This window comes from Meles meles, chromosome 8 (assembly GCF_922984935.1).
Source record: "Meles meles chromosome 8, mMelMel3.1 paternal haplotype, whole genome shotgun sequence".
NCBI classification, from domain to species: Eukaryota; Metazoa; Chordata; class Mammalia; order Carnivora; family Mustelidae; genus Meles; species Meles meles.
The window spans coordinates 99,278,764-99,305,698 of record NC_060073.1 but is presented as its reverse complement, the minus strand read 5'-3'; the positions used below and the strand labels follow the sequence as shown (position 1 = coordinate 99,305,698).

Genomic DNA, 26,935 nt, shown 5'->3' with positions numbered 1-26,935 from the left:
CTAATTTAGCATTTACTCAAACATGTTATAATTCAAACAATTATTTTGCAATTAATCATCCATTAAACAACAAGAAACATTACAACATTATTGCATGTACCCCATACATATATTTTTATACCCCCACCCCCCCTTTAAAAAGAATATGAAAAAAAAAAAAAAGAAAACAAGAAATACCAGCCAGCCAATAGGATGCACACCTGCCACAGAAGAGAAAAGAGCTGCTATTGTGCCCAGAATTTGGAAAAAGTGAGGGAAGGGAGGACAGAAAGAAGAATTTCCCAAAGCAAAGAGTATAACCTTCCTTACTCCTAAGAAGGAAAACAGGGTCAAAACAATTGTCTAAATGAATCAGCTAGTAAAACATATTACTTACGAAGTCCATAGTCCTTAACTAACTTACTCTATCTTTGGGGAGGTTGCTAAAATTTGAAAGAGGTCAAACTGATTATGCTACAGATCCCCAGTCTCAAACACCAGCCATCCAGAAACAATACACTTATTCCTACATTGAAAGATTAGCCAGTACACATCAATTCAACCAACACAAACTGTCAGCTAAAACCAACAAAGGAGGCCAATAATTTTCTTTTGGGGGGGCGGGGGGGGAAAATGAGGTGGACAGGGTATCATTTTACTTCGTTCTCTGCCTTGTGCCACACAGCAAATAAAAATCACTACGTTGAGTCCACAGAGAAAACCTGGACGATTTTATTATCTTGCACAATACTTCCATTTTCTTCATGGTCCTCCAATGCATACTTCCAATCATTAGCCCTGCTTCCGTAACTCTGTCTTACACGATGTTTTAAAGGATAAATCAAGGACTTAGTCCCAGCATCCACATTTAGTTCAGTGCTATCTAGTGTCTATCTGCTTTTGTTCCTTCGAACCTCCCTTCTCCTTGACTGGATTTCACTCGGAATTTTCTTGAGAGAGACAAGACCCTTTTTCCCTGATGGCTCTCAAATACTTTCTAACTCAACTCTACAAAACCCGTTCACCTCAGGCTTAATGTATACATGTTAGCCAGACTGTAGGTTTCTTCTAAATGTGAGATTACTTTCCATAAGCCAATATATCACATATTCTCACCAAACTGAAACAACTCTTAATAATCTTTACAAAACCTCCATGAAAGTTCTGCATCTTTAAATCACAGCTGACAAACTACAAGACACCGTCAAATGCTTTGCAGATCTGTCCTTTGAGACCAGAAATCCAGATGGGCAAAAGGAATAATCAAAGCAGGACACACAGGATGATCTTCCTCAGACATAAACAGAGCAGTGAGCAGTCTCCCCATCAGAAAACCAGCCAGCCTACCCCCTGCATAAGCACCTGCCTCTCCCCGCCTCTTTCTAGAGATCTCTTCTGGTGCCCTCCAACGATGCCTTAAAGAACTGAGGTTTCTGATTGATACACTCCTTAAAAAAGTGTTCCCTCTCTTTCTCTTTGTAAAAGATAGTCACAACTACATAACACAGAACTTTCTAGAAAAAAATCAGGCAGGAACTTGGGAAATGTGTCACAGGGCAACCCTTCCAATGGAAGGAGACAAATGCCTGCAGCAGATCTCATTTGACTTTCTATATACTCCCCTTTCCCAGTGGCCTCTGCCCTCCTTGCAGGGATTGGAATTTGAATTGCAAACATCTCCTGCCAATTTATTTTTATCTCACAATGTCTAGTTTCTGCCTCCAAGAACACCCCAACCACTCTTTTCAACTCCTCCAAGGACCGTACATGGAGAGTCCCGGCCATGTCCCTTTCACCCTTCCAAGGCCATAAATGGAGATGCCACCACTCACTCCTTACTGGCTGCCTAGAGAAAAGCTTTCAGCACACAGATGAGCCCAGTAGGATCTGTCATGGAGGGTTATTTCAGAAGTCAAGGAATAAAACTGATGTTCCTTTGAAGAAAGGTTCTAGCCTTCTCAGGATGTGATACGGGCATAAAGCAAAGCCACCAATCATTGACTATATACATGACGGGAAACCACAGAAAAGATTGGCTTTCTCTGAAACCACCAAATTGAGCTTACAATTTTACTTGGCTTATGTAACTGTGAATAAGGAAACTAGTAATATCTAATGATTTTAGAGACCGAAGAATGGTCAGGATACATTCTATATTTCATCAAAAAAGGCTAAGAGAGCTTGCCACCTCTTTCTTCATATTGTACTTCTGTAATACACTTTAATAGTGTAATGCGCTGATATGTAAAATATCTATCAGGGGCCTGCAGGGAAAATGTTTGGTAATTCCTAAATCCATACGATAGGAATTTGATACGTTGAAATAATGTTAAAAAGATTTCCAGATTGACTTTAACTCTCAAGACATAAGTACACACAAGAGGTACCTTCTGAGTTCAGTTAAAAGATCCACAGATCCAAGGAGAGGCTGTTTGAATAGGGACACATCAACTAAGATAGAAAAAAAAAAAGGTGAGAACTCAAACATGAACTTGACCACCACTACAGGAGACACTGGAATTCAGTGGAACTGCAGGGACTTTAGAAATGGATAAAAGGAGCATATGGAGACCTTCCAATCAGAAAAAGTTACACTTCCCACACTCTAAATGATGAACCAAAGCAGGCAATTAAATAACTGTGTGTCTGTGTCAACAGTCCTAAATAAGCCAACTTAAAAACCTACTCTAAATCTGAGATTAAGAGAATGCTCCAGAATCTAGGAAAAACAAAATCTCACCTCCCATTTCAGACAGCCATGCCAACAAGAATCTCAGTTTAGCTTTCTTGGAAGGCCATTTCCTACCCAACACAAATACCCACCTCAATGCCCTACCTTCTTTCTTTAGCTCACTAGTCTTAGAAATGTATGGGAAATTAACCTCTAACATTTTTTTTTTAAATTATGATCTGGGGGAGGGGGTGGGGGCAGGGAAAGAATTTACTTAAAATTATTAAAGACCAGTCTATTCACAATGGAAAAGAGTAACACTTTCCTTATTACTAGAAATTTCCTGGTAAATCAATATACAATCTCCCCTCTGGGGAAGAGGAGTGAGATAATACTGTATGTTGAACGAAGTCAGAGGGATAGAGGTCAGGAGGAGTCAAGAAAATCTGGAAAGAAGAACTAAAGGAGAGGTAACAACTTGATCAGGTGCTCAAATCAGAAGAGTCTGGAGGTATTCGGTTTGGAAGAAACGCCAAGTGGTTAATGACTCCAAAAGGAAAAGAGCCAGAGAAAAGGCTTGAAAGATTGTCCCATTACCAAAGCAGGGAGGAAAGTAAGATGGCTGACAACTGATAATTTATAGACAGAGGGAAAGTTTCGCCAAAGTTTAAGACTGGAGTGAAAGGAAATGAGAGAATAAAGATGACATTCATTGTGGATGAATGTAAGAAGGGTCTACGGGGGGAGGGGGTGCGGGTAAACAAAGGCAGGAGTTCTAGATTGGCAGGATTGGGGGTTTAACGGCAGCAATGCAGAGAAAGACCCAGGGTTACAGTACACGTAACATTAAATACAGTGCACAATGCAGCTATCTTGCCAAAGTAAGTAAATCCAGTATTGGGTTGTATAAGCAGAGGAATCACATGTAAGCTATGAAGGTGGCTCTTCCTCTCTATTCAGCACCGGTGAGGCCACAGCTGGAGCACAGCATTCAGTTCTGGGCATCGAACCAGCTACAAGAGAGGGAAATTGTAGAGTTCAGAAAAGGGCAAATAAAATAATGAAAGGCTTGGAAAATAAGATCTATAAGTAGGGCCAGTGGTTTCATCAAAGCCCTTCCTGACATCACATGAGCTACTTTGGGGGTAAAAAATAAGGTGTCTTTCACTTCTGTGTCCTCCAATTCCTCCTTTGACTTTCAGGAAGCGGGGGAATTGAATTCTTCCCTGCTATGGCAAAGCAGGAAGCAAACTAAATAATCATATGGACATATGCCAACCAATTCTGCTACTGGCTCAATCATTGTCTCAAAATTTGTCCCATTTCATACAATCATAAAATAATCACCATGACAAAACTACTGTTCTAACCAAACTGACTACAGGTAGGACAGGGTCTGTAATAAGGAGGAATGGAAATAAGGCATAACAGCCACATAAATGTGTTGTTTAGGAAACACTGGCATGATCCATCTAAGATGTCGGATGAAAAACAAAGTCAAACTGCGAGGCAGGACAGCTTAGTTGAAATAGCAGGAAACAATGTTATAAGAAAACACAAGCAGTGAAACAGATTTTCAAATGTAGTTGTGGAACTGGGAACACTAGAAATGGATTACATAGTTGATCTTAACCCTCTGGCAACTAAATAGGATAAATTTGAGATATTTTAAACCCAAATGGTTACATAAAGAACATATTTATTTGCAGTCAGAGTCTTAAAAATCGCATGTTCTATTCCACAAAAGATAGGGGAAATCATCCTGGGGGCAAATCGCCAAACTAATCGTTTATAAAAGTGTTAAAAACCATATCTCAGCCTAAGCACACATGAGTTTGAAGCAAAAAGGTCTTAGTGAAATACATCTATCTTCTTCCTTTAATTACTGCTTTAGGGCACCTGGGTGGCTCAGTGGGTTAAGTGTCTGCCTTTGGCTCAAGTCATGACCTGAGGGGGTCCTGGGATCGAGCCCCACATTGGGCTCCCTGCTCAGCGGGGAGTCTGCTTGTCCCTTGCGCCTCCTCCCCACCCCCGCCCCCCTTGTGCTCACTCTCTCTCTCAAATAAATAAAATCTTTTTTAAAAAGTTATTGCTGTGGTGTAACTGTTACAGCAAGCTGCTCTTAGTTAATGAGGCAACAACAAAACCACTGAGTTTCTTCCAGTATCTTTTAGAGAAACTCAAAATTTCTTTAATTTGTTTTAGTTGTTTACTGGGAGCACAAAAGGTGGCAGGGAAAAAAAAAACAAAAACATACCCAAAACAGGAGACACAAGCAAATAAACACATTTCTGCATACAATAAGAGAGATATTATAAGTATAGCATATCTTACTACAAATGCATGTCTATTACACAGAACTGTAACTAATGATTAGGAAGTCACTCAAGGTGAAATCCATCTGGGGGCCTTAGATTTTCTTAGGTTTTCCATCAAAATCTGGCAAGTGCATTTGCCAATCACCCAAACCCTTTAAAATCAACCCCAAACCCCAACAGATCAAAACCAAGACCAAAAATACAACACTTTCACACTCTCCCACTTCTTAGTGCTACAGAGGAGGTTTTGGCAAGTGAAAGATCTTTCTATTCTTAAATTTCTCTTTTCCTTTTCCTCTCCAGAACAGAGGTTCTTAACTTTTTGGGTCATGGATCCCCTCCCCAGAAAAACGCACATATGAAACTGTTCCATATAATTTCAAGGGGAACATGGACTCTGAAAGCCCATACAAGAATCTTGGGTAAAAAGCTGCTCTATACCACAGTGTTGTTTCTTCCATCAAAGAATAGAAGAGGTATTAGTCAGAAGCTCTAAACTAGGCTTAATTTGTGTATTAGGTTTACAAGAAAAGATTGGGACAACCAGTTAAAGTACAATTTAACCAATTTGCTCCATATCCTGCTCCTTTAGATAAAGTAGCATTAATATTTCCTTTAAGAGATAAATTAGCCAAATTCCCCTGCTTTTTGAAAGAAGCAATTCCTAGCAGTAAAAACATACAAGCATATCAAAAAACATAGGACTTTTCTCCCACCTGCTAGAGAAGAAATCTTTTTCCAAGGTGGTAATTAGGCAATAGTAAATGATTCATAAATTATACTGATTATTAATTGAATCACATAATATGTGATTATTCATTATCTGATTCACTTATCAATACAGATGCTAGATAAATTACCTAAGGTAACAACTTACAACAGGGAAGTTCACAGATCTAGAAACAAGTGTAGTAAGTCTTGACTACTTTCCTTGGTAGTCACAATGGCTAAGCTCTAGCATCCTCCCATTTTAATACTGCCTAAAGACCAAAGGGTCTCAAAGAAATTGGCAATGTCTACACTAATTAGTCCTTAACCTGATGGGACTAAGTCTGATCTATTATTCTGCTGGAATTGTTCATATCATGGTTGGCAGTGTCTTAATTACTAAGAAGAATGACCCTCAAACTTTGTCCTTAAGTCATCTGAACACATGATAACTTTGTATCACCTGTCTATATCACTATCCTTGCCAGATAATCTCTTTGGTAAAACCTTCTATAATACACTGATTGACAGCAGGTGGGGGGAACTGCCCAAGGCTCTAAGAGCAAACCAGGTTCCATCTTCCAAAATATTATGGATGTTTTGAATGGAAAAGAACCTCGGAAATCATGTAGTCCACCTTCCTCACTTACCAAATGAGGAGACAAGGACCCAAGACAAGTAAGTATTCCTTCAAAAGGGATTTGGGGGGGGGGGGGGGGAGATACCAAATGCAAATACGAATGTTCCCTAAGAGAACTATTCCCTTAGATCATAAACTCTGGGAGGTAGAAATTATGTCTGCCTAGTTCACGGTTTCCGTGAGCACAGAATAGTGCCTATCACATAAGGTTCAATAAATATATTTATTAAGTAAATGAATTAAGGTAATTTTCACATTGTAAATCACTTGCAAGAAGAGCAATTTTTTTTCTTAGCAGAGAAAATCAGGAAACTCATTGTATAACCACGGTTTTGTATTATATGTGTAGAATCAATAAATCCAAGGTAGCTAAGGCTCCACCTTGAAAAAAGTGGGAGCAGAAAAGGGTATGACACATACAGCTATAATTAGCAAAGCAAATTCCCTTCGTAACAAAGGGAATAGCTGCAGAGGGCAAGGGCTATTTTAACAATATCTACCGTGCTTGCTATTACGGTTTCCTTTGGGTGGGGGAAGGGTCACCCACCAAATAGGACTCTGTCGCTCTGTCCAAATTTGATTATTTCTTATGCCTTACACATTAAATAAAATATTCAAGGATATAAAGTACAGTTCTGTCAAAGATAGAAAAGGAAAAAAGACTCAATTGTTTCCTGGATTCTGATAGGGCCAGACAGAAGAAGGACCACCAGAAACCAAGAGATCTTACCTCTCTGGAGCCCCAGTCTTTGTGGGGAACTGGCCAGGATTGGATTTTTTTTCAGCTTGCGCCACATTCCAACTCTGGCTACGAGTGACTCACTTTTGTGTCTATAACTGGTCAGTCCTGGCTTCAGGAAGGAGAGACTCTTCAGGAGATTTTAATCCTCAGTGAGCATCAGCTCCCCTACATTTTCTAGGTTTCTCCGTGCTAGCAGGTGAGGGTCTTGTCCATTCAGGTTATGAAGAAGAAAAACCCTCAAGGAGGGCAATAGTAACTGCTGAAAACACATCTTCCATTGCTCAAGGAACTATGTTCACAGGACTATCCATTTTCAATCCTATACTGTAGGTAAGTCATGTGGGTGTTCATACAGTATCTCGTCTTGGCAGCAGCACCGTACAAGAGGACCTAGGAAGTGTGGTCATGTTTAAGGGCTTCTTTGGGATACGAGAATCCTTCTAGGCATGAAATCCTCAAGTGCTGCTCTATTGAGAACAAGACAGGTCAAAAAATTAGGGCTTCCTGAACTACTGAACTCTTTCGGACATAAGCAGCCACAGAGAGTTACAGTCATCAAAGACATACCACTCTTTGTCTAGAACTTCCTCCCCATCTTAATGGGGAAAATCAGTTGTTTGGTAAAGAATTCACCTGGATTAGGTTATTATCACCTGCCCTCCTCCATCACTTCTGAAGCTGCTGTATAAGCATCTCTGTTAAATCTTTTTCTCAGTACTTCACACCCTGGGGCAGAACCTCAAAGGAATAGTCGGATGATATTTAACATGTTAACTTTTGTGAATATGTGAGAACTAAAAAAAAAAACAAAAAACCAAAACAAAACCAAAAAACATATTCAAGAGAGTTATCTAAAATATTTCTAGGATAGCATTCATCTGTAAAGGCCTCCCACACAAACATCCTTCATTGCACACTAATTTGTCCATAATTAAGAACTACACACACATACACATACACACACACATTACAAAAACACCTCACACAGCTTTACCATTACAATGTTGTACTGCTTCCCAAACACAGGGTACTTTCTGCTAGTAATGAGACCAGTGTTTAAAAGGAAAATGGTGCAGAGCAATTCTCCCCCCACCAAAAATACAGTAGGCCACCTTACTCCTTTCATGTGAACCATGGAAGTTTTGTACATATTTTCTTACCAAAAACTACCATCTATTATGCAAAGATAATCTATACTACATATTCTTTCCCTTAGTAAATTTGGCATATTTGGTTGTGACATCTAGACAAAATCATCTAAAAAGCAAGGTTATTAGAAATCCTCCATCATGGTATCTGGGTACAAGTGTTAGTCTTGACTGAATCTGGAACAAGATTCAATTGTTTTTAAAAGGGTAAATATTGAATTAAAGTTGACCTTTGAGTAACACGGATTTGAACTACAAGGGTTCACTTATACATGAATTTTTTTTGACAAATACATGACTGTAAATGTATTTTTTCTTTCTTATGATTGTCTTAGTATTTTTCTTTAGCTTATTTTATTGTAAGAATACAGTACATAATACATACACAAAATATGTCAGTCGACTCTTCATATTATCAGCAAGTCTTCTGGTCAACAGTAAGTTATTAGTAGTTGGGTTTTTGGGGAGTCAAAAGTTACACCCAGACTTCTGACTGCACAAGGGGTTGGTGTCTCTAGCCCCATGTTGTTCAGGGGTCAACTGTACTTCAAAAAGTGGGGTTTTTCTTTTGCATTTCCATGGCATAAACTACAGATCATAAACACATGCACAGAACACATCTTCATAAGCTGACAAATACCTTTTCAATGAAAGCCCTGAAAATAAGCATGTTTTAAGCTTATGCATTTGTCCTTTGGCAACCTGAACTTATTTAGGAAGTTGTTAGAAAGACATTCAAGCAATCCTAACACTTTCTATAGCTCATTTGGTAGCATTTTTATATTTTACTGTTACCTTTATGAGGCTTGCAAAAAGCAATAGCCATATGAAAAATGTAGTCTACAAAAATCAAACATTTTCCATATGTGGCTCAATGTCCCTTGCAATGAAGGTAAAAACCACTAACTACTATTTTTCTCAGTGCCTACTGTATGCTGAGATTTGGGCTAAGCAGTTTATATTTATTATTCTTAATGTTTACTTTAATGCTAAAAGAGAAGGTCCCAGGAAACAGTCTGAGGAGCCAGGCAGGACAGCAGTCTTATGGAGGAGAGCTCTTGAGAATGTCTGTGAGAGACTGACCGAACAGGGTTGGGGAGACAAAGAGGTTGTAACAGAGGCCTCAGCTAACCTAAAGTGAGGTGAAGGAACTGGGATGAGCCTTCAGAGTTGTCCTGAACTGGGGCAAGGAGGCTGTAACTTTGTATTTCAGCACTGGCCTGCCACTGGATTCAGGCTGCCCCTGGAGAGGGAGCCTAATCTTGGGAGAGACAGCTCCCTTGGGCAAAGAGAACTTCCTTCCAGGAATTCACCAGGAAGCCATGGCCAGTCATTGCTCTAAGCAGCCTGTGGGGGGGTGGGGGAATGGGTAGAGTGACTAGTGTCTCACTCCTGGAGGAGGGTCTGGGGAGTATATCACAAGTATATGAAAGACACGTGATACATCCCTATTTAACTGAATAGAGAACTAAGGGCAAGGTAAGAGCTTATCCAAGGTCTCTATCAGAGCCTTGTTCACGCAGATTTAGGAGTCAAAACTAGGACCCGGTATTCCTCTCTTCAGCAGACATTGAAAAGTAGAGAAAATCACTGTATTTACCTTTCTGCCATAGTTGCCAGAAGTTTATAACAGAGCTCATTTTAATATTTAGCGGAAGTGACCGTATTTACTTGGGATACTCCCTGCACTGATTTCTTATTTTCTATTTTTAACTTTCTTCTTTGCATATTTACTTTCTTTGACCCATTTACATTATATATTACAAACAGCCCATCTCATCCTCATCATCTCTAAGAAGAGTACCTAAACCATTTACACATTAGGTGAATGACGGCAGGCTTAGGTAATGAACACTCCATGGCCTCCTTTTGGTAACCCACATCCTTACCTGCTTTCACTGCCAAAAAGTAATTCTACTTTGTAAATTCCTTCTGCAGTTCAAACTTAACTTCCTTTAAAAGGAGTTGGTAGTTCAATAAATACCATCATTTATATAAAGATTTGAGTGAACTGAGTCTTTGACAACAAGACTATTTCTGTTTCAACACCTGTTGTAAACTCTTCCTTGGGTCTTCCAAGTCAAATATTTTTCACTGTGCTTATAATCTTAGGACACCATGAATTACCTGCAAGAATTTTTAAAATGTGTGTTTTCCTTCCATGTTAAGTAACATATATGAACATAATAATATCCGTGTTGCTATGTGTCTTTGCTATTGCATTTGTTTATGATCACACTGTTGCCAGAAACTTAGTGCAACTGTCAACATTTTTTAAAAGGTGGGCTGATAATTCATAAAGGGGTTAACATAAATGAGTGGTTAAGAGCATGGATACAGACCGCTCAGTCTAACTTCACCACCTGCTAGCTTTGTGACTTTAGGTGAATTCATCTCACTGTGCCTCAATTTCTCCATCTGTTAGGTGGGGCTAATAATAGTACCTCTATCACAGATTTGTTGTGAGTGTTCAATGAAAAAATACAGAGCACTTAAAATAGTATCTACTGAATAGTTTGTCCTCAATAAATGTTAGCCATTCTAACAAAAATGATAGTCACACCACATGGAGACCACTTATAAATAAAGGTTAGTTCAAATAGAAAAAGACAGCTCCAAAGTTCTATCACAAAGCACATGGCAAGAATAACAAACTGTAGCCATCTGTATCAGAATCTTGTCTGGAAAGCAAGTTTCAGCTAAACCACATCACCTAAGGTTAAAGGAATGCTAGCTTGATTTTCTGATGCTTAGTTTTATGTAGAAGTATTTTAAAGTTATTTTTGTTTGATAACATGTGAGATCTGCAAGTGTTATACCTAGATTTAGGTTTGTTACATATTAAGTAACATTGTTGCACAAACACGCTTTATTCAAGTTTCAGAAACACCAGGCTATACTAGCATAGCTTCTTTAACTTTTTGCTCGTCTTTCCTCTTTATATATATAAACCAATCATCTAACTATTTTAAAAGGTCTGTAGTCTTGGCAAGAATATGGTGACTAACACGGACATATAAAGGGGAGAAAAAGAACCCTAACTAACTACAGGAATAGGCCTTACTCATCGAGCAACCTGCTTACAAGAAGCAGTAGGCAGAACAGCATGAATCAAATAAGTATGAATGACCCATATATTTTCTTGGAGTTTAACAGAACAAAAAGCATGTGGATCTCTCATTCCTTTTTTGGTGCATGAAAACTTACTGGAATTAAAATCACGGAGCACCTGGGTGGCTCAAGTCGGTTAAGCATCCGACTCTTAGATTTGGCTAGGTCTTGATCTCATGGCTTGTGAGATTGAGCCCTGCTTCAGGCTTCAGGGTCTGTGCTCAGTGGGAGTCTGCTTGGATATTCTCTCCCTCTGTGCCTTCCCCGCCCACCCCCCACCCCCGCCTCTCAAATAAGTGAATCTTTTTTTTTTAATTAGATTCACCACTTTTTGCAAAATAACATTTCACAGATACATAATTATGCTACCATGAAGTTAAAGTATCTCCACTGATTTTTTCTTAATTTTATACTGTGGTTGTATATTACCATATAAAGGAGAAATACTCTTTTATACTGTTCAAAAACAGGCACAACTCTGATCCCTCAAAGTCCAACTATTACCCATGTCTCCTAATTTGCAAAAGAGAGAAGGGACATTACCTGGTTATGCAAAAGACTGAGTAAGGGTGTTCATTATCTAATGACTGAATGAATATGAACAATGTTGTAGTTTGCTGCTTCATGGGGCAAACTTCAGTGACAACTGGACATATCACAATAAAAAGGTCTAATATAAAACCATATACTCATTCTTAATACAGAAAAGGCAAACTGAATCTCTATGACTAACATACAATGAAAGATAAGAGTCAAACATTCCAAGGCACCTGGCTGGCTCAGTCAACAGAGCATGCGACTCTAGATCTCAGGGAGTTCAAGCCCCAGTCAGGCATGGAGCCTACTTAAAAAAAAAGAAAGAAAGAAAAAGAAAAAAAGCCCAAACATTGTAAGGTCAATAAGCTTGATATCTAGTAATATATTTGATCGGCCTTCTTTCTATTGTACTAATTGTTTTGAATTGCATTATTTTAAATATCGTATTGGTTTCTATCAGAATGTAAGTCTTTGAAAGGGGTTTTCTTCAATTTTGTCCACTGATACATTTCCAGCACCTAAATCAATGCCTGGCATGCGGAAGCACCTCAGATTTTTTGCTGAATGAATGAATGAATGAATGAACAAAACTTCCTTAAGATGTGATATGGTGACTGAGAGATCAAATATAAGGTGAGGTTCTCTTTGACCTATCACACACTCTTCTTTCTAAATCATAAACCAGCTCTCTCCATTTAGAGAAAGTATCTGTAAATTTAAAATAATAATAATAAAAGCAGTTTTTGATAGATATGAACTTTATTCTGATTTTATTAATATCGATTACAAACATAATTGACTTATTCGAATAAATGAAATCTGAAGGTAGATATTAGAGAAACAATATTGTGAGTTTCAAAAATTCAGGCTATTACAACAAAATAGTCTTACATAGGCTGAGAAAATGCAACTAGAAAACAAATCTAAGTAAATAACTTCCATTCTATTGTATCAATTCATATTGAATGAAGTATTACTTGGTAGCTCAAAATATGTAATTTATGAATACAGCCAAGAACACATATATAAAAATAAAATAATGGCTGTTATTCCTAAAATATCTGAGAATAAACACAGATTTGTATTTTACTAAGGAATAACAATACATCCCACTAAGTGACAAGATAACACTCGCTTGTTTAGTGCCAAGAAAAAAAAAAAAAGGATTTCCATTGGCTCCCAAGGACTCTCTCAGCCACAACAGGTAAGAATTAAAACATTTAAATACATGCCTTATTCCAATACCCATTTTCCAGTGATTCAGAACAGCAGGGGCAAGATTCCGCATAGATTACAAACTCCAGATAATTTGTAACATATGCATACGAGGCACAGATCTGCATTCATTCCAGAACACTGAATGAAGTTTTTGCAATGGTCATTAGCAGGAAGACGACCAAACTGCATGAACCCACCATAATAATCATAGCAATCCTAACAATCAATTGTTTCAAATCTACAGCTTTGTGGTACTGGTCTTTGTTTTTCAAAGTCAAGACATTTTTCCTCCCATATTTAAACCTTTTTAAACATTAGAGAGATATAACCTTCGAAAAGGAGGGGGGGCTGCTATTCTACCTGATATGAGCATACTTCAGAGGGCCTGTATGACAATTAACATCTGAAATTGGAGATGGGACTTTTAGTTGTTGCCCTCTGGCAATGTTAGAAAAAGGAGGGGGAAAAAGGGGGCAGGATCATCAGTTCTGAAGCTCAGGGAGATGAGAATCCAAAAGAGTCTAGAATATATCCTCAAGGTAACATAGAGCTATGCTAAAATGGTATTTTAGTTGGATCTCATTGGTTCTAGAACCAACTCTGAGGCACTGTGATGATCTCTGAGGCTACGACAAAGATCCCGTGTAAGCTGGTAGAAGCTGTGTGTGGGGTTAAGATCTATCAAACCCTAGAGATTAGAATTTTCAGATTTCCCAAACAAGCCCTGCTGACTTGGGTGTATCTGAAATGTACTGTCTTCTCTGTTTTCATAACCACTGTTTTATTGCACTTCTTGTCCAGCTTACTGCAAAAAGCCTCTGAATGATCTGTGCTTCTGGTTTATGTCTCTATTCTCATTTCTTATCACTGCCCATCTCCTTCCACCCTCTTTCCAACAACCCTAGGCTCCAGCTATCTAGAACTATACAGCATAAAACATTTCACCAGAATATCTGGGATGTGACCTGTTCCAAGTTATGATGTTTCTGAAGTTCTGATACCTTTAATCTAAGAGCACAATGACTGGAAATACCTTGATCTCATCTCAGTATCTTCTCATCTTTTATCTAACTGCAGGTTATAGCCCATTAGTGGGCTGGATTGGGAAATCGAATTTCTGTAGGTTGTGATCACCTTTCTAAACACCCCAAGTGGGAAATGAAGAGACAAAGCACAGGGGATCAAGAACTGTCCTGGGGAAGAGAACCCAGGGACAGGGAGAGGGAGGGAGAGAGACAGGTCAGAGGGGGTGACTGCAGGGGAGGAGCACTTGAAGATTGCCAGTTTGGGGGAGGGGGGATTAGATGAACCTGTGAGCACAGGGCACACGTAGAATAACGGGGAGGCATTGTGTCCCACACCAGGTGCTGGCATACATCAGTGGGGCCACGTCAAGCAAAAGTGGGGTATCCCTGGTCTACTCCATGCCTTCCCAGAACGTGTCACTGCAGCTACAGGACCTCCAGGAGAAAGACTCTGGGTCCTACCGCTGCTCTCTGAACGGGCAAGACCACCAAGGCATCAGGGTGCCTGGGTGGCTCAGTGGGTTAAAGCCTCTGCCTTCGGCTCAGGTCATGATCCCAGGGTCCTAGGATTGAGCCCCGCATCAGACTCTCTGCTCAGCAGGGAGCCTGCTTCCCTTCCTCTCTCTGCCTGCTTCTCTGCCTACTTGTGATCTGTCTGTCAAATCAATCAATCAATCTTTAAAAAAAAAAAAAAAAAGACCACCAAGGCATCAAAAGGAGTCACAGCAGCAAAACTTTAGAACTCAGTGTGCTGGGTGAGTGAGAAGCACACACGGCAACACCTTCCCCAGCCCCATGGTAGCCCAGGCAGGTCTGTCTCCCAAAAGGCTGAGTGTAAACATTAGAGGAGGGCAGAGTGAGAGAAGGTGGGGTGGGGGTGGGGGGATTAGGGGGGGTGGGAGGGATCTGTTTGTCCCCTGGCGTTGAGCTTTTAACCTGTCTCCCTGCTTCAGTTCCTCCAGCTCCTCCATCCTGTGGTCTCCTGGGTGTGCCCCATGTGGGGACCAATGTGACCCTGAACTGCCAGTCCCCGAGGAGTAAGCCAGCTGCCCAGAACCAGTAGGAGCAGGCACCCCCATCCGCCCAGGTTTTCTCTGCTCCAGTTTTAGGTAAGGGAACTTGAGACTGTGGCTGGGGGAGGGAAAGATGAGAGGCACCAGAGGGACTGGGGTGAAAAGGGAGGCCGTGCTGCAAAGGCGTGGTGGTAGAGGAGGAGGAGGACAATGCAGGGAGTGGACTGCAGAAAGGGAGCCTACCAGACCACAACGTGTTGGGTGCTTTCAGATACTGAATACTTGTGACACTCAAGAAGACATAAGGCCTAGTGGTTTCGGAGCTAGGTTACTTGTGCTCACATTTAACAGAACGTACCAGAGTGTACTGTACATGGTTAACTAGAGAGTCATTTTGTGGATTAAATAAAGGAATGTGAAACACTTTCAACAGTGAATAGCACGTGGCAAATGTTAGACAAATCTTAGCTATAATCATTATAATTTTGTGAAAGTGTTTCAGTTACACATATGTATCATGGGAATATTAAGCCACAGGGTAAAATATTTGCCTTCTTATTGTATGTTCAGAAGATGTACTGCTTTGGGAGCGCCTGGGTGGCTCAGTGGGTTAAAGCCTCTGCCTTCGGCTCAGGTCATGATCGCAGGGTCCTGGGATCGAGCCCCGCATAGGGCTCTCTGCTCCACAGGGAGCCTGCTTCCCCCTCCCCCTCTGCCTGCCTCTCTGCCTACTTGTGATCTCTCTCAGTCAAATAAATAAATAAAATCTTAAAAAAAAAAAAGAATGAGATATATAACGGATGTTTGCACAACTATAATCCAACACTATAAAAAGGTTACTTATCAACACATAAAATTGTCTAGAATTGGTATGTGCAAACTACTGTTATTCCAAAACTACCTGCTCTGCACTTTTCTTGGTTCTTTAGGATACCACCAACTAGTCATTTGTACATTCTAACTCCTACCTTCACCAATACCATGCCCTATGGCAAACTGTTCCTCAACTGAACGGCATGACTTTTTCTGAGACTGACGCACCATCCACTGCGCTAACGAGGCACCTGAAAGCCATGTATTTTTTCTTAACAACTTGTCACTTAAAAAGTTTTTGGAACTACAGTATTTAGATGTTTCCAGCTTAGGATTCATGAACAAAATATATTTTACTGTATTTGCAGTTTGCACTGTCCTAGGTTCTGTTGTTTCTGGCCTTTTACCCCAACCGCTCATCTCTCTCTCTACTTTCTTCTGCTCAGTCTGGTCCCACTTTACCTCCAAGAGCCACCTCCTAAGAGTCTGTGATGACATGCCTTTCCTGTGTGCGTCCACAGCACCGTGAACACAATGCCAATGTGCTGCATAGACCTTACAACACCGTCACTGGTGCTTTCGTCGTCTGACTCCTGAAAGGTGACACTTGATGATGGATAGTACCCTGCTGCACGTCTAGAACCTTCCATGCAAGGTACTCAAATATTTGTGAGTGAATAATAAAAAAAAAAGTTAATGCCTAGTTCAGACTTTAGTATTTGAAGAAACCCTGTGATCTGTCAGTTGAGTCTGATGAAAGGGAATGGGCAAGATCTCCAAATCTTCCCATGGATTCTTGCATTCTAGCCAAGAGTTAAGCTCCAAAAGTTTCTCCCATTTCCTAAGGGCAGTGGACTCCAAGGGCCCAGTCCCACTATATCTGCCAAGAAAGATATCAAAAGGATGCTCAGAGTTCTAAAGCAATGGCCTCCCACTGGGGTATCTTCTACTCTTTCTTAAATGATTAATGAAGGCCCCTTAAAACCTTAGGGATTCCTGGCATTCCCAGTCTAGGTCCATATTTCTTAGGTGTAAAGCTTGGCCCCTTAATTTAGAATAACCAAAGCAAAATAGGTTAGTGATACTCTATCTTTACATCTTTAAATGTAAGTGAAATATTGTCTGATCATCAACATTTTCAAGATGCATTTGATAAAAATCTAGATATGAATTTTGTGTGGATTTTTCTGATTCAGAGTACATTACTGAGTAAATTTATAGCAAATCTTCATCTTATTCACCTCATACTAGATTTCCTATTTCTTATATCCTATTAACTTCTGTAGACTTTCATATAGAATGAAGAAATTTTAATGTCAGCTTTAAAATTCTTGGGAGTACATAAACAAAAAATTTAAATACCATTGTTCCAAAGCTGTTCTGGCCAATACAATAGCCAGTGGCTACACACATATGGCTATTTAAATTAATTAAAATTAAATTAATTAATAATTAAATAAAATTTAAAATTCAGTCACAGTAGCCACATTTCAAGTATTCCATAACCAGCTGTGGGTAGTGGCTACTGCATAGTGACTGATGGACAGTGCAAACAATAAGACACTCATATCACAGAAAGTTGTATCAGATGGTATCATCCTAGAGAACCAAGAATAGGACAAACTTTGCCTAAGCCACCTGAGGTTAAAACACATTATTCCTTGCACTAAAAGCTTTTCCTTCCTAGTACAGTGGACCATTTTTCTTGACTTCTTGATAGAAGTTACTTTACTTCTACTGAGAAGTAAAGTAACAGGGAGGACAAGAAAAAGGAACTCTGTGCTTCCCCTAAAAGTCTGAGTATGTAGCTAAGAGAACTGTTTCATAAAATAGACTTCTTTAGACTCCAAATAACAACTTTTTACCTACACTGTTCAATATGGTAGCCACTAACCACATGTGGCATTTATAATTTAAAATTAAAACAATTTAAGGGGTGCCTGGATGGTTCAGTAGGTTAAGCGTCTGACTCTTAATTTCGGCTCAGGTCGTGATCTCAAGGTCGTGAGATCGAGGGCCATGTCAAGCTCTGCACTCAGCGTGGAGCCTGTTTGTCCATCCCCTTCTGTTCCTGCCCCACTCGCTCGATCGCTAAAATGAATAAAATATTTTTTAAAAGATTAAATTATTTAAAACAAAATATAACTTTAAATTCGGTTCCTCAGGCACACTAACCACATTCCAATGTCTCAAGAGCCACAAGTGACTGGTGGCTATCACAGTGAACTGCATTAGACATAGAACATTTCCATCATCACGGAAAGTTTTATTAAGCAGCACTGTACCATGTGCTTTCAAAGTTCTTTTTTCCTTTTACACATCCTCTTAATGAAGGATCCATAATAATTTCACTCCAGTCTTCACCAGATTTCCCAAAATGCCAAGAAATAAGCTTGGAAACCTCTTCTTCCTAAGTTTTAACATGTGCTTGTTCGATGCTTACCTCCTAAACGGAAAGACTGTTAAGAGTACGGTTGGTAGTCTAAGATGGTCTATTCTCTAAAGATACACATCAAGCCTGTATCAGATTCACATGCAGACAAGCATTCTGGAACACATAGCTTCTGGGTGACAGTGGCAAGGGAACAACAAAAAAGGAATATGTCAAAAAATGGAAGCAAACAAATCTGACTAAATCCTTCTTACGAACTATTTGAGCCATATTCTGTATTTCTTGGAAATCCTTCAGTGATAGTACAAAGGTACCATCTTGGCTGCAAACACGAGAGGAAAGTCCTCAGAGATGGGTGGAGGCTATTAAAATGCTTATACAGGGACAAAGATATCTTCTGGCTCCATGTCACTTTACCCTAGTGGTTCTCGCAAACAAATAATGACAAGGCTTGAGAGTCAAAAGTGAAAGACCAAATGTAATATATGTTATTTGTCTGCTAAAGTACGAAATTTGTTCTAAAGGTTATGACAATGACTGATGAGTAAATCTAAGAAATATCCCTAAAGAAACTGATCATTTTGTTGGCTAGGCAGAAGACTCCCGACCACTTTTAAATTTGTCTTATGAGCAACCCATACTGATCCAGCAAAAAAAAAGCTTTTTAGGTCATACAACACCTTGCATTTCATCTTGAGGCAGAGCTAGAAGTACACATCTGTTTCAAAGACATAAAGCCAACTCTCAAGAGGCAAATTTTTGGAGAACACCCAAAAATATGGGACTTGAGAATGAGTTTTGCAGTGCATCAGATTAACTGACTGAAGTGTGAATACAGCATCTGGCCCTGAAGTGAATGCTTTCATGAATGCCAAGTCTAGATAGATCTTTCAACTACTACAGTATGGACTGTGATGAGATCTCTCCCTCCTTTGAAGTCATCACATTTATTGTCTGCTTTAGTCATATGACACTTAATCAAATACTGCATCACATACCAGCCCTTGTGTTGTAGAGCTTTTTAACTCTTTGTTGCGTGTACACAGACTTCAGCTGCACTGGAAGCTCTTGGACTGTATATTACAATTTTTAAAAATTTATCCTAACATCTAGCATACAGCCCTGCACATAGAAAGCACTCAAGTATTTGTGGATTGAGAGAGGGAGAAAAGTACTCTAGAGGAAGAGAAAAATCATGCAAGGACCAGAAAGAAAACCACCTTATTATGTGTTTATCTGACTCTAAAATTAGAGTGGACAATGGAATTGTTAGCGGACAAATTTCCCTCTGGCAAACAAAAAAAGCAACAAAACTTCAGAACCAAACAGTCTGTGGAGTAAGGCAGTCTCAAACACACCCATTTCATCTAAAGAACTGAACAAATACCAGTAACTGGCCACGTCAGACTTCAAAATGAAGCCCTTTACAGCAATAAACAATGTTTCTACATGACTTTAAGCTAAAATCCTGTGCACTTAGAAATACACATTCTCACTTGGATGGTATTCAAAAATAGTACTCTGGTAGCAAAATCCAAGAGTTCTTAATTTCAAAATTTACAATTTTAATAGACAGGAAATCTAAAACACAGTCCAGAAAAGGGAAGTGATATGCTTTCAGTTTATTCAGGAAGATGGCCAGGGAAGAGGCTGGGCTACCACTCAGCTTTCTGATGCCTTCTTGTGATAAGATGGAAGGCTGCTACATTAACACGCTGAAACTAGGATTAAAGCAAAGTTTCATGGAAAAACCGAAGTTACTGTATATCTCTTCCCTCCTTTCAAATTTACAAGAAATCATTTATGGAGTTTTCATAATTGAGTTTTAATAAATATTCCAGATACATTCAGCCAGAAATTTAATTGACACAAATGATATTCCTTCCCTGAGAACCTTTGACATGAGCTCACATTTAAGTGAGCACATTAGTCTGTTGAGTAAGTTTCTTATGGTCCGTATCTTCCTGTACTACTTCTTTTCTATTTTACAAAATCTAAAGCAAAAAGGATGGTTGAATTTCTTTTTGCAGCTCTCATCAAGACAATAAAGTTAAAGAAGAGATTTCTGAACCACACATGGCATTTTTGAAACTGGGATCTAAAGATTTGTTTTCAGGGATTTGAGATTCCCTGACGATATTTTTAAGGTTGTGTTATTTTCATAAACATCTTCTGGATTACTTGGACATCCACCTCATAACTGGGTAAGGCTATGATTTCAGTGACAACATTTGCTTCTGTGCTTAACATTACATTCATCCTAAGTCTTCTGGAGGGACAGAGCTTAGTTTTAAATGCAAAATTTTTCAAACGGGGTTTCAAAGTCTATGCCTTTGGATTAAAGCTTGAGTAACACTAATCTAGATTTCTATACGTTCCAAAATTCTCCTTTTGGACTTTGTTTGGTAAATTTAATAAATACGTATCCAGTGGGGCGCCTGGGTGGCTCAGTGGGTTAAGCCGCTGCCTTCGGCTCAGGTCATGATCTCAGGGTCCTGGGATCGAGTCCCACATCGGGCTCTCTGCTCAGCGGAGAGCCTGCTTCCCTTCCTCTCTCTCTGCCTGCCTCTCTTGTGATTTCTCTCTGGTCAAATAAATAAATAAAATCTTAAAAAAAAAAAAAAAATACGTATCCAGTGACTATTATGTGCTAGACCCTGGAGATACATTACTGAATAAGAGAAACCAGAACTTGCCTTATGGTGCTTATAATTCTGGCAGGAAGACCAACATTCTTATAATGAAGTAATCTGGTTCCTTGGTTGAAATCACTTAACAAGTAGAGAAAACACACACACACACACAGTTATCTGTCCCCTTCATCAACTACAACTGTTGATCAGAGAATCCATTATCATCAACATATTTTCCAAATATTCTAAGAGGCTGAGGTCAATTTGGTCTTACTGTTTGAAAACAGGCAACTGACCTCTTTTAAAAATTCTTCAGAGAAGCCTAATCTCCTGTTCTTGCTTTAGGTTATGCTTCTCATAACGAGGCAAAGATGCAACCCAACTGGATATTTCCTGGTTACTTGAGAAACAATTTTATGGAGGGATTTCTATTCAGTGAGGTTTTGACAGCACAACACTTTTTCCATTTGGGAAATTTCTATGAGCAAAATTGATCAAGCTGAAACTGTTACAAATGCCTAAGTACACTTCTAAAGTCAAGAAAAGCTGATGGGTGGATGCTAACCAGAACAGTGCAATAACTCTCCCAGAAATTTAACCTTGATGACCTTGAAATTGAACTTATAACTATTCTTTAATAGAAAAATAAAATAGTGGCTACTATTAGGTACTATTTTAGTCCTGTCTGTAAACAATTATTTTAATGACATCTTATTAAGCGGGGAGGAGGGGCAGGGAAGAGGGGACAAAAGAAGACCTAAAGGTACATGTTATCAAGTAAACCAATTCAATTTTGTAATTGAGAAATGGGTGCCAAATTCCTTGAACAATAGTCAGTACATTTGAAATAACTGTTTCTGACCCAAATTTTCTAAGAAACATTACCCCAGGATGAACACTACTTGAGCCAAGATCTCCTCAACTTGGGAGCAATCTTTGATTTTAGTATGATTGCGATTGTTCTCACTGGATTTTTACCCCCAAAGAGCTCTGAAAAAGTGTCATCCCTGTCAGAAAAGAAGTACACACATAACTTTGACTTTTAACAAGAAGTAGTTCAGTGAAAACTGGGAGAAAGAATCCTAACAGAATGTTTTAGCAGACACTATGATGAGGGAACTAGCTTACCTATAAAACCACTCCCTAGCTGCCAATAATACAAATCTGAAAACCTAGATTAAAAGTCAGTAGAAACAGCGAAAAGATAACCTGGCTGGTGATAGAAATTTCTAGCCCAAATTAAGCCTCTGTAGTTAAACATTCAGATACACAAAGATAGCCAGATGCACAATGAGAGCTGTACTTGTCACCACATCCGGCAAAATAACTAAAGCAGGGAAAAACTGGCTTTCGTGAAGGAGCTTAGTCAGAAACATAGCAGGGCCTCAAGCCAATCTAACTCTGGAGGCATCGACACTCCACAAATTCCAGACCAACTCTCAGCCAGGCTAACTTTAATTGCGCCCCTAACTCCACGATAACAATACACTATCTGGCTGCAATCAAGCCTTTCCAATTCTCCAAAGCATCTCAAGTCTTATTCGTCCTTCGAAGCTCAAGTTAGAAGCAAGGCGACTGACACAAAGGCCAGTCGTCCAAAGGCGCTTTTTGCATGGCTCTGCACTGTCACTCATTTGAAAATTCCTAAACTGGGGGCTCACCGGCCCCCCTCTTCTACCCTTCCTCAATCCCGCCCCGGCTGGTAAGCCTCTGCCTGGGAGCCCCTCGGCCTGGAACAAAGCGAGGGGCCCCGGCGGTGGGGGCGAGAGGCGCCAGCGACATGGGGACTGCCGCACAGCGCACAATGAGAAACTACCAACTTCAGAGCGCAGGAACATCCTCAATTGGCAAGAAAGAGGGGCGGCGGCAGGCACGCCCAACTTCAAACTCAGGAAACCTACGGGCTGGCGGCCATCTGGAAAAAAGCCCCCTTCCCAGGGAGAGAAGAAAAAGGCGGAGGAGATGCGAATCGCCCACCGGGCCCCGGAGGGGAGCCCTGCGCTCAGACCGGTCCCCGCCCCCGAGGCCCGCTTCCCCGCCTTCTCTCTGCCTCTGGTTCGCTGCCCCAGGCCGGGCGGCCGGTTACCTTGATGCGCTCCCGGCACTGGGACGGGGTCCGCTCGTAGCCCAGCTCGGCCAGGGCCCGGGACACGCGCTCGTACATGGCTGGCCCAGGGGCCTTGCTGCCGAACACCGTGCCGGCTCCCTCCAGCTGCTGGTACCGCGCCTCCACCAGCCGCTCGTTGCCCCATACTGCGATGAGCGCGTTCGTCTCGGCCGGCGTCCACGACATGCCCCGGCAGGCGGCGGCGGCGGCTGCCGCAGCCCCGCCACCGCCGCCACCAGGGGAGAAGGAGACCGAGGACGAGGCGGCGCTGCGGCCCCCCAGCCCCAGCCCGAGACCCCCGGACGCCGCTGCCCCCGAGCCCGCTGCACTGCCCGGCCCGAGCGGGGAGGCACCCCGAGGCGTGGAAGGGTCGGACAGCGATGGATTTCCGTCGCTCAGGCCACCAGGAGAAGCCGGGGAGAGCACCTCCATCTTCGGGATTTTTAGCGGCGAGTTGGCGGGCAGCTCCGAGCCACAGGGCGCAGCCATCTTCCAAGCGGCCGCCGCTGCACCGCCCGGAAGTGACGCGTCCGCGCATCCGGCTGCCGCGGTCTCCGGGGCTGCCCTCGGGCCTGGCTCGCCTGTGGGCGGGCGGCTCCGGGCTCCTGCTGTCGAGCGGGCGCTGTCGGCTCCCCCAGGCCTCTCCCCGCGAGCCCTACCGCGCCGCGCGCTCCTCTCCCGGGGCGAGGGGCGGGGGTGAGGCGCGCCGAAGCCCCGAGCGGAGGAGAAGGGTGGGGGCATGAGGGCGCTGGTGTGAGGAACAGATTGGAGCCTTCCCACTTCCTCTCCAATCTCAGCCCCCGGGAGGAGGGGTGAGGCCCGCGAGGGGGCACGGAGTTAAGGAGGACTTGACCATTACACTCGCTCGCTCGCTATCCTCTCTCCCTCCTCTCTGCGTCTCCTCCCTCCAAGCTGGCCTGGGGGTGCAGAGACTGGCGTCCAGGGCGGAGACTGGGGAAAGCTGCGGAGGGTATATCCCGGAAGGGCCAAGGCTGAAGGAGTGCATTTCTGGGGGAGGCTTTAAAAAAGCAGTTGTGGACCGGGGTTAGAGTTGGTAGCTGTGGCTTTTCAAGAAACCCATGCGTATTATTTGAAGAACAGCAACTCTGACTCCAGTTAAGATCTGTTTTCCAGTTAGCCTGGGTAACTCTGACGGTCTGTAGAAGAATGAGATGTCATTATCGGGTTTGTAATTTGTAGCTTAAATATGTTACAAACTCTGGAGCCTGGCAGAAAAGTTACTTTCCGGTACCATTCCCCATCCTCCTAATTTGGAAGTTGCATCATTTTCCTACAGTATTTCACACTCTGGAGTGTAAGGAGATTGAAAAAAAAAGACTGTCTATGGCAACTCTTGTGACCTCTAGTAATTTATTAAGCGTTACTGAATACTACTCCAAGTACTGCAATTCAATCAACATTAGCACGCCAAATCCAATACATAGCTGAAAGGTATTTCAATACTCTTGAAAGCCAAAACTCTAATTGTTTATCTTGGATCCTTAAAAGCCTCAGTGGACCTTCTTTCAAATATGAATAAACCATGTGATTTTTAAAAAGCAAATATACGTTAGCTTGTTGTTTTTTTTTTTAATAGACCTGAGGTCAGCTACATTTAAACTCGGAGTCACCCGAGAGAGAGAGAGAGAGAGAGAGAGAGAGAGAGAGAGAGATGGTTAGAAAGCCAAAAAGAATAAGCAATAGGGATGAAGTAGGGGAGTCTGTATTTCACATTACAATGCCACCATAGTTTTAAATTACCAGTACGAGGAATCAAAGAAGTTCCAGAATTTATGCCATCTTTTCCTCTTTTTTTAAGAAAAAGATACAGTCCCCACCTTAGTTAAAAGTATGGATTCTAGGGTTGCCTGGGTGGCTCAGTGGGTTACTCAGCTGCCTTCAGCTCAGCTCAATGGCCTCAGAGTCCTGGATGGAGTCCTGGGATGAAGTCCCACATCTGGCTCCCTGCTCAGCAGGAGTCTGCTTCTCCTTCAGCCTCTGCCCCTCCCTGCCTCTCCTGCTCTCCACTCTCTCTCAAATAAATGAATAAAATCTTAAAAAGAAAAAAAAAAGAAATATATGGATTCCAGAGTCAATGCCTGGCTTCAAATTCCAGATCAGCAACCTCAGCCAATTTACTTAAGCAATCTCTCAGTGCCTTGGTTTCTTCATTTATAAAATGAGGATGACCTGACAGCATTGTTGTGAGTAAATGGGTTAATACAGTTAATTCTCTTAGAATGGTGTCTGTTTCATAGTAAACACTGTATGAGCTATTACCTCATTTTGGCTATGCAGTAGTCCCATCTTCTGTGCGGTTTCACTTTCAGAATTTCAATTACCAGTGCCAAAGACAGTCGCGAAAGCAAATAATTCTCTGATCTACGGTCCAGAAGGTCAACAGTAGCCTGAGTCTACTTCACCATGCCTCTGTCATTCGGCTCTCATCATCTCATCATGTAGGCAATTTATCATCCCATGTCATCCCAAGAAGGGTGAGTACAGTAAAATAATATATTTTGGTACAGAGGAGCCACATTCACATAACTTTCATTACAACACATTGCTGTAAGTGGTCTATTATTATTGTCATTAATCTCTAAACACACCTAATTTATAAATTAAACTTTATCATATCTATGTATGCATAGGGCAGAGCATAGTACATGTAGAGTTGGGGACTGTGTGCACTCTCAGGCATCTGCGGGGGTCTTGGAACAATTCCCTATGGATCAGGAGGACTATTGCACTTTTATTTAATAGAGAATCTTTCCTTTGTCGCTTTCCATCACTACTTTCCAGTGTCTTCACTGTCAGTTTTTTTAAGGGCTCTGGTGGCATCTCAAACACCTGTCAAAGCACAATTCACTCTCATTCAGCCCAACCGTAAGTTGTTTTTTTTTTAAATAAGATCAGAGACTCTGAAGAGTTTTAATATCTCTGCTTATCCTGCTCTCATTTTCCCACAAGCCTGAAAAAGATCCTCCCTCCTCCTATTGTTAATTCTGGATGATTCTCAAATCAACTCTGACTCATCCAGGAAACTTTCCTAGATAAAGTGGGTTGACTGGGAAGTCTCCCTTCCCACAAACTTCTGTTTCTAGACATTATTTCTCTATACCCCCCCTTATTCCCACACTCATCAGTCTATCCAATGAGATAAAGTATCAAAAATAAAATTTCCAGTAACATCCTGAGGTTAAAATTAATTCAATAACATAAAAGCTATTAATACATACTACACAGTGTGGAGACATTGCTGTATAGGCAACCTGCATCACGTGCTTGTCTCGTTGGCTTACCATGGCTGATCCTGGATTCTGGGGGCTGTGTGATGGGCTTGTTCAAGGCTTCATAGTTCAATCAGAATGTATGGAATGTGTTTGAAGTACTGTACCTTTTTTGTGGATTCAAATGATAGCATAAGTAGATTAAAACCTATTTGAGAGATAATGTGCACAATGTCTCAAAATAATGTGCAAAGGAATACAGAGCAATACATGGTAATCGACCTATAAACTGTCAAGTCCCTTTAATTGTGTACCTCCCTTTCCACTTCCTCCACAATCTGTGCCCAGAATTTCTCAGCTTTTCTCTCCTTTTTTTCCTTCATTGATTTTCTTCCCCATGCTGTATCTTTTATTCCCATGAATTATTCATCCCATAACTGGAAGCCTCTTCCACTCCACCTTCACCTGTTTTGCCCATTTCCCCACCTCCCTCCCCTCTGGCAACCATCACTTTGTTTTCTGTATTTACAAGTGTGTTTCTGCTTTTTGTTTGTTTGTTTGCTTTGTTTCTTGGATTCCACATACATATGAAATCATATGCCATTTGTCTTTCTCTGTCTGACTTATTTCACTTAGCATGAGACTGTCTA

General features: G+C 41.1%; 1 protein-coding gene across 10 annotated transcripts in view; it reads right to left on the bottom strand.

The window, feature by feature from the left end:
- Positions 1–25,007, bottom strand: part of MSANTD2 (Myb/SANT DNA binding domain containing 2) — a 33,297-nt gene extending 8,290 nt beyond the window's left edge. Inside the window, exons 1-3 of one of the 10 annotated variants that reach the window (XR_006819942.1) lie at positions 23,035–25,005; positions 3,574–3,663; positions 2,367–2,430 (exon numbers count right to left, since the gene is read on the bottom strand). Coding sequence is in view for 8 of the 10 variants with exons in the window: in XM_046014940.1 (XP_045870896.1) it covers positions 7,362–7,448; positions 23,035–23,796 (849 nt within the window). In the remaining 2 variants the exon portion in view is untranslated. The other 9 variants (XM_046014943.1, XM_046014942.1, XM_046014941.1 and 6 more) reach the window with 9 other exon arrangements.
- Positions 25,008–26,935: the final 1,928 nt, after the last annotated feature.